The following is a 9,295-nucleotide window of genomic DNA, read 5'->3' on the forward strand; positions in this document are numbered from 1 at the left end:
ATTAGTGTTGACAAGCACTCATAAGCACTCCAGAACTTCTTAAGCCAGAAGTTTTGAACTCCGTCTGGTCCAGGAGATTTCCAGTTATGAAGCTCTTTGATGAAATTAGAGACTTCTTCTGTGATGAAGGATTCGTAGACAGTTATACGGTAGTGTTGACAGCTGTGCATCGTATCTTCTATCCATCCAGCATTGGTGTTAAGAGCAGCTGGTGTGGCAAGTTGATTTCCCCAAAACTCCTGAATTTCTCCTTGACTTGGTATGACTTATTGGCACTTTTGACAGTGGAATTGATTTTCTTATAGAACGCCTTCTTGGCATGTTCAAAAAGCGCATTATTGTTATTATTAATATATAAACAGCTTTCACTCCCTCTAAAAGACAAATTCAATCATTTCAAATGCAAGCTATAGCTTACTGGTATACACTGTTATTATTGTTTAGTCTAGTGCGACGTCTTACTCAGTAAGATATATACATTTAGTTTATTACTATAAAATTTATATGAATATCTATTTAATTTATTTTTTAATAGTTTTAATGACGTTGTTAGATAGAAGAAGACTTAGTGTAATTTTTTGTATATTAGAGAATAATATCTGTTTGCCAACCCTCCTGATGGCATATGCCAAGGAGAACAAATGTCGCTAAAAGAGAATATTGTAAAAATGTATAATTATTGTTGTAAAACTAAAGCTTATAAAAATGAACATTGTTTATCACAACAAATTTCACATCCCAGTTGTTTTTTTTGGAAAAAATTCTTTACATAACCCATTTGTCAATAGTGCCTCGTCATTATTTAGAGAACAATGTACGGTATCTTTATTAAACTATAAACCGGAATTTTCCTGCCAATCAGCTCCATAATGCGTTTCTAATAGTTTGGCTACACTCTGAGCCTTCATTTTGTCACTTACTCGGCCAGCTTCAAAATTGTCAGGATCAATCGAACGAATATGTTTTCAATTTTAACAAATGCCCTTTGAAACACCAATGAAAGTATTATAGTTGACTTCGTCTGAACCTCAATTGCATTATCATTCCAGTTCAAAATCCCAAAGCGTTTGCAATTTTGAAATTGAAAGTGCCAAGCTCTTAGTGGTTTCATAACTTTATACTGAGGTTTTCCAATCAAACACTTCCCAGTCCTCGGCCAATTTATATGTGGCGTTTTGTTCTATTTTAGCTACATACTGCTCCAGATTGGTTATCAAATTTCTGTTTTTTTTTAATAATTTGGTAAATCTCGGTTAATTTATATTATAGAACTATAAAAATATTAAAACTAGGTACGTCATTACCGGTCCCCGATTATTAATAACGCATCGTGTTCGAGCCAAGCTATCGGTTCCAGGGGACCGGTAATGCACAGTTCCATGGTTTACAATTTTAGGAAAGCAGCCAACTTGCTAATAGGGCAAGTCCGCTGAAAAATTAAAAAGCTCACATATTTTAAATTATATAATCAATAAATCAAAGTACATCGAGATCTCGAGCAAAAAAGGAATAAACACCAGGGGATCCTTTAAATTGTAGGTGAAGGATGGTTGTGAAGATCAGTTGTAGAATTCGAGAAGGTGGATGAATATATGTACTTAGGTTCTCTTATTGATCAGACATGTAAGGAAGAAACTGAAATCAACCTGAGACTGACCAAGAGCAACAGTTGTGCTGGAGCCATGAGCAAAATAATTAAGGCCAAAGATATATCTCGTAATACAAAAAACAAGAGTATACAAAACTATAATTAGACCCACAATGCTGTACGCTGCCGAGACATGGACTAGGAACAAAACCATACAGAACACATTGGAAGCATGGGAAAGAAAGATACTTCGCAGAATGTTTGGTGGAAAAGTAGTAGAGGAAGAATGGAGAACACGTACTAATGCAGAAGTGTACTATTTGTATGCTAACCCAACAATAACAAAAGTGGTGAAAAAACGTAGACTAGAATGGCTCGGTCATCTAGAAAAAATGCGAAGTAATAGACTAGTCAAGAATATTGCTTGGAGAGTACCTGAGGGCAAAAAAAAGAGCAAGACCAAGAAAGAAATGGAGAGATGTAGTGATAAGATGTCAGAGAGATGGGAATCAGAGATTGGAAGCTGATAGCTAAGAACAGAAAATGATGGAAATTGTCCATTCAGCAATGGGCCAAAAAGGTCTGTTAACGCTGTACATACATACATAATTTTTTTTAACAGTGTACTCGTTATATTCTCTTATTAGTGTTCCCAGATACATATACGTTTACTCTTCCGATCTACCGGTCTTTTGTTTTTATGTTTTAATTATTATTGTTGTTAAATTCTTATAGATATATTATCTGTAATCATAAATATGTACAATTCTCACCGATTTTGTCAAATAAAAATGTGTCAGTTATATCGCAATAAAACTAACGGTTTGTTTAAAAAAGTGAATCCAAATTAATCTAATAAATCATTTGACTAATTTTCAGAAAATAATATTTAAAAACTTGAGTAGCTTGATATCGTTTTTTTTTATTTGGTGTATTTTGAAGCTGTCACTTCCAGTGGATTGATTATACTGAAGGACCTATGCGTATACAGCGAACGATATGGGAAAGAGGAAAAGGAGGATAAAACGAACGCAAAATAATGTTTGTTGGAAGAAATTGACTTTCGTTCGAGATACTTAAAATTTTACAAATGTTAAGCGGAACCACTTTTGGCTTCCATTGTACATTACGAGTTTGGGGAAAAGCGTAACAACGATAATATCTGCAATTATTGGGTTTACATGAAATACTACTGTTTTAAAATTTTATCTACAGTATATAAAATGTTTTTTGTTCAGAGAGTTTGACGGAATAAAGCCGTTTCAAAATAATATCGTGTTATTTTTTAGTAAACATCGACATCATAAATTTTAAAAGTAACATAATGATTTGTGATATTTTTCAAGGAGCCATAACATTAGTCTGTAAATATGTTTGGGCTACGGCCGATAATTTTTTAGATCCAAGAATAGGAGTAACAGAATGGAAGCTATTAAAAAATGAAGGAAATACAAAAAAATTGAAGGACAAATAACTGACGGTCGATCTGTGGTCGGTAGGTGCAAACGGGTGAGATTTTAACACAATTTTTTTTACAGGAACTTAGTATAAATATTTTTTGAATATGTCGATGCAGTTCCTATGGTGGCCTATTTTACTTTTTTTGGACAGTTTTTACCTATTTTCTGTAAAGTTGATCGAAAATTGTTAGTTAGTATGAGTGTGCTCTTTGCAAGTGCGTGTTTAATCTGTATTTTGACTTTTCATTGTAATTTTTCCCCTTTCTACGCTTATCATAGGAGCATGAATGGAACTAGGAGCTAGGAGCAGGAACTGTCGGAATTTTACAGAATTTGTCAGTATGTGCCTGAAAAAGTTGATGAACGGCATTTATCGGGTAGCAATTCGGGAGATTAAGTTGAGATTAAAGAGCTGTCTAGTACTTCTGCTTTAACTTCAAATGCAGTTTCCAATACTCAGAAAGGATTACCAACCGAGTTAAAGCAATTCGCGAAAACAATTAAGGAAATCCCTTCGTCTGCACCATAAAATAAGCACAGAAGACCATAAACCATATGCGAAAGGTAAGTGATTAGTTCGGTACAGAAATTGATAACCTGGAAACTGACGGACATCGTTGTTTGCACCAATACATTATATAACTTGCAAAATAGTTCATTTGGTGTACAATAGTTATAGACCAAACAGGTATCTTCTCATTGCGCCGTCTCCTTTCGAAGGTTGGCAATCCAAATGGCAATGGTAGTTTTGGAAACTGCTGCGCGAAAGATCTCTGCGGATGAGCGGTCGAACCATCTTCTCAGGTCTTTCAGCCACGAGTTCTGGCATCTTCCTACTAATCTTTTGCCCTGTACTTTTCCTTTCAGTATAATTTGAAGTAATTCATATCTTTCGCCTCTCAACACATGACCCAAGTATTGCATTTTCCTCTCTTTGATTATTCTTAATAATTTTTTTGTTTACACATGCGACGAAGTACCTCAACATTAGTAACTCTTTGTACCCATGAAATCCTCAACATTCGTCTGTATATATATATACATCTCAAAGGCATCTATTCCTTTTTCTATTTCAGAGTCCATTGTGCAACTTTCACAGCCATACAGTAAGACAGAAAAAACGTAACATCTGATCATTCGGATTCTAAGCTGTAGATTAAGGTCTGATCTTGTAAAAAATGTTTTAATGCTCATGAATGTTTTCCTTACTTGTTCCATTCTTGATAGGCTTGATTTCTTTTTTTGGACTACACTGACTATTGATATTTGTTCCCAAATATTTTATGGAATTTACCTGTTCTACTATTTGACCCTTGGCATACATCTGTACGTTTATTGGTGTCTTTGAAAATACTAAAGTTTTAGTTTTGGAAACGTTTAGATGTAAACCGAACATTTCGCTGTGGTGAACTACCGCATTTATTATATTTTGTAGTTCTTGTGCGTTGCTTGCTATTAAGACGGTGTCATTAGCATATCTGATGTTGTCTATGCTGATTCCGTTAATCTTAATTCCGCCTTGGACCTATACAGGTATACCGTGATTTATTTCAATCTTGACTATATTCACACAAAACACTAAGACGGAACAGGGAACGAAGGTTTCTTCATTATGTGCAACCACTTCCTAAAGCAAAATATAAAGAAAAATCTATGACTGGTAGGTCAAACGGAAAGACTGCTATATACACTCAGAATCTTGTGAGAAACAAGCATTGGAAAATAAGTAAAAAGGAAGACATTGAAGACAGCGCCTAAGCTGCTTGATTATATGACAACAAAAAAGAAGGTACGGCAGAAGGAAAACGACGATTACAATTGTAGTGAAGATTCGTCCGAAGTTAAATCTGATATTTGCCTTGTATACTGTAAACCGTATTCTAAGAGTATGGAGGATTAGTTACAGTGTACCGGGTGTAGTAGATTGAAGCACAGTAGTTATGCAAATAAATATCCATATGTCATTTGCATCAATTGTTTATTGGAATGAAAATTTATATAATTATTTTCTTTGTTTAAACTTTTTTTATTCTGTGGTTTGTTATGTTTATTAGAATTCTTTATTTTTTGTTTAATTTCATAACTAATTTTATTAAGTACCCCTTTATATATTGTGCAATAATTGACAAGCTAGGTGGGACCATTGGTACATTCTGACTTGTTTGGTAAAATTGCAATTATAGAAATACGTAAAGGTTGTTTTATTTTTATTCATTTTTTAAATATGTATATAAAGAAAATGAGAAGAAAGAATTTTATAAACAACAGCAATCAATGTATAATCGGATCAAGAAAAAATATAGAAAAGATGACAATATAGATGAAAATAATAATCGGAGACTTTAATGCTAAAATAGGCAATGATAATACAGGGCATAATCAAGTGATGGAAAAGAAGGGAATAGGGGAGAGGAACGACAATGTACATTGACTAATCGAATTTTGCGAAAAAAATTAACTTTTCGCGAAAATTTATGCTTAACATAAAATAACACAAGTAATAGAAGATGAAGAAGAATTACCAGAGCTAGAAGTGAATATTAGAGAACTTAGAAGGGACGCAATTGGAAGTACACTTAAATTTTTAAGGAATTGAAAAGCCGTAGGAATGGACGATATATCCTTAGACCTAATCAAAACAGATGCTGAGCAATTAATAGAAATGTTAAGTACATATACTTTTGAACAAGATATGGACTGATGCAGAATTAACAAAGGAGTGAAAAGAGGGATTGATAAGGATTGATAAAGTGTTAAATAAAATCATATTGAAGACATTTAAGCCGGAGCTAGGTAAAAAACTGAGAAGTAACCAAGCAGGTTGCCTTGCTAAACGCTCCGCCATTGATCACAATTGCACCCTTAGAATTATTTAGAAACAAAGAGAGGAAAGACAAAACATTTAGACTTCGGGAAAGGCCTTCGACTGTGTAAACATAGCACAGTTGTGGAAAATCCTAAGATTACATGGGAAACCACTGAAAATCATAAACTTCAATAAACTTTTTTCTAAAGAAGGATACAAAGCCAAACTTAGATAATGTAAAAAAAGAAATAGCCATAAAAAGTGGAGTCAAACAGGGTTGTGTACTATCCCTTACCCTATTTCTTATTATGATAGCTTGGCTAATGATAAAAGTCACTGACGATCGAACAGACATCAGATGACACCTATTCAAACAGCTAGAAAATCTTGAATTTTCGGATGATATCTGCCTACTGACTGAACACGGAAGTCATACGCGAACAAAAATTTACAAATTGGCATAGCACTCCAACACGATTGGACTCGGAATGAACACAGAGAAAACCAAACTCTTAAAAAATAATAATCACCCAAATAATAAAATATTGATAAACGGTAAGAAAGTAGAGGAGGTAGACAAGTTCATATATTTGGGATCAGTCAAACAAACACTAAAAACTGCAAACTTTTGTAAAAAATCTTAAAGAAAAATCCTGAAAATATACTGGCCTAACAAAATAACTAACACAAAACTATGGGAAATAACAAAGCAAACTAACATATCTACTACAGTCAAGGAAAAAAATGGAGATGGATTGGCCATACTTTAAGGAAAGATGAAAGCAACATAATTAAACAAGTTTTTGAATACCAACCAGAGGGGACAAGAAAAAGACGAAGACCACACAATGGCTGAAAAAGAACTACAACCAGAAAACAAGAAAAAATTGGACTAAGAGGGGCTAAAATTAAAAACAGAACAAAAAATAGAAGAGAATAGAAGAAACTAGTACACAGTTCATCCAGGAGAATAAATAAGAACGAAGATGCGCTGACCAGGTCAATCTGCAATCTTACACTTTTGACCAAGAAACGCATGAGAGCCAAATACTCCACAAGGAGGGATGTAACTAGAAAGAGAGATTGGTACAGCTATTTGGTGCAAAAAAATTATAATGTTTTAATGAGTCAATAAAAAGTTACGTTTTATTTAGTTTTTTTTTAACTATTGACACACCTCTCCTCTATGGTTAAAGAATTGTATGTAGAAACTGCTTTCCACATCACCGCCAATATCACGTCCACTTTTATCGTTATAAAATCGTTGATTTTAAAAAAGCATTTGACGAATTAAACATGGAAAATTAGGTTTAAGTTCTAAAGACAAAAACATTAACAAAAAAGGCTTAAGACTAATAATAAGCCTTTACTGGAATCAAAGAGAACAAATCGTAATTGATAACGAAACAAGTTCAAAAATTGAACTCAAGAGCGAAGTTAAGCAGGAATGTAGATATTGTATTCCCCTTCTGAAAGTGAAAATTAACGGAAGTACTATTAACAACAAAATATTTGCAGACCCCGTGGTAATGGTAAACTCTTCTGAACAACTGTAACTACTACTAAACAATCTAAGCAGTTTCTGTGGGTAAATATATGATTATAACAGAGAATACCTGGAAAACTGGATGTCAAAAAATAATAGAAACAATGGCTAAGATAGAATAAGATAAGACAAGGGCTAAGATAGATAGTTTGTAAAAATAAAAACGATTCTTTGTATTAAAGACCTTAAACTAGAACTGAGAGTAAGTTTTTTTTCTGGAGGGTTGTTATTTTTAATACTGGATTTACTAGGTATATGGACTTAAAAGCTGGATACTGAAGAAACACATAGATAAGCTGCAGTCAGTAAAGGTGTTGTTCTAAAAGGAGGCTTTAAATAGCATTGTCACAGATGAAAACGAACATAAAAGTGAAAGTATTGCGAGAATTGGACAAAGAATACAGAACAAAAAACACAATAAAATTAAAAAATATACAATATCTTGCACACCTAATGAGGGGACAGCAATATGGAACGCTAAGATTGATAATAACGGAAAAGATAAGGAAAAGATAAAAGGAGAAAGGAGTGTGAGAAAAAGGAAGTGCCATAGTTAAAAAAATGTAAGTGTCAAGTTAAAATTCAGTTCGATTGAACCCTTCAGTGCAGCGGGAGATAGAGTGACGATGATATCCAACTTCCGGTTGGAAAACGGCACGTAAAGAAGAAGATGGTTAATGAATATTTTATATTTTTATTTTAAAAGGAACAAATATTATTAAAATGCAAAAAAGACTATTGTCGTGTAGATTTGATTAATTTAGTGAAACGATAGGCGTCTAATTTATGAGTTCCATAAAAGGATAACAATTCAGTCCCATTTTGTAATAAACATTTGGCCAATGACTTTAACAAGTGCATTCGTTTATATATTATCGCTTTCATGAGAGCATAGATACATTTTTAGTTACTTTGTTTGTAAAGATTTATCAAATTTGCCCGAACTCGAATCAATGGAACTATTGATTCTATGCTATATAGTCAATATAATCTGCCAAATATTAAGCTTATATTAAAGAGTATAAACATTAGGATAGTTTATCCAAAAAACCGGTTACTTATTGCTATTATCGCTTGGAATTTATTGTCAGTTTTTGTCAATTTATCTAAACGATAGAAATCTAATTTATGAGTTCCATAAAAGTCCAAAAAGCTAACAACTTATTTCATAAATTCAGAAAATTAGAAAACAACCTACAAAAACTTTAACAATTCAATTCTCTCCCTTGAGCTACTAGCCATAATTCATTGCATTTCGAAAAGCACTTACCCGAGAATGCGAACAACAAAACCATAGCAAACAGCTTTCCAGCCAAACGCGCCGAAAACAATCCCCACATTTTCATTTCCTCTGATTTTTCTAGTTTACGAATAGAAAAGAAGCACAAACACACGAAAAACACTCACTTTTTAAAATCATCCGCGTTTAAATCCATAGTTAAGAAAAAGAGTGCGACAACTTTGTTCTCCACCTTATCTTTTTATTCGATTGTTTTGATTAACCACTTGAGCACGAAGCGCGATAGTTTGTTTTTCTAGTTTAAGACGATTTGACGTGTTGTTTTGGTGAACATCGCGCGAAAACTGCGAGAGAGTGAGCGCGACAACATGCGCTCCTGCTGTTACTAGATGCTACTCCTGCTGCCTGCTGCTGCTGGTCGGTCGCCGACGACACTCGCTATTTTCAACGCCACTCCCACTTCAACGCCACGATCACGATCGCGAGATGAAATCTAGCAGGATTTTCTTTTGCGGTGTACCGCAAGAATGTCTTCATCTCGATGGGGTGTAAGGATGATGGTTTCCTTGCGTTCGGATAATTGTTTTACTCCTGAAAAATATTAGTTAAAAGCTTCTTATTAGGGTACTCCTGGTTTTTAATATATTTTTAAAAC

At 33.8% G+C, this 9,295-nt stretch overlaps 1 protein-coding gene across 1 annotated transcript in view; it reads right to left on the reverse strand.

Annotated features, from left to right (window-relative positions):
• The window catches only part of LOC140447199 (uncharacterized), a 717,844-nt gene extending 708,808 nt beyond the window's left edge, over window positions 1-9,036 (reverse strand). The window contains exon 1 of the mRNA XM_072539712.1: window positions 8,671-9,036. Coding sequence (XP_072395813.1) covers window positions 8,671-8,746 — 76 coding nt within the window. The 5' untranslated portion in view covers window positions 8,747-9,036. The remainder of the gene's footprint in view (window positions 1-8,670) is intronic.
• Window positions 9,037-9,295: the final 259 nt, after the last annotated feature.

Source organism: Diabrotica undecimpunctata, chromosome 8 (assembly GCF_040954645.1).
Source record: "Diabrotica undecimpunctata isolate CICGRU chromosome 8, icDiaUnde3, whole genome shotgun sequence".
Taxonomy (NCBI): domain Eukaryota; kingdom Metazoa; phylum Arthropoda; class Insecta; order Coleoptera; family Chrysomelidae; genus Diabrotica; species Diabrotica undecimpunctata.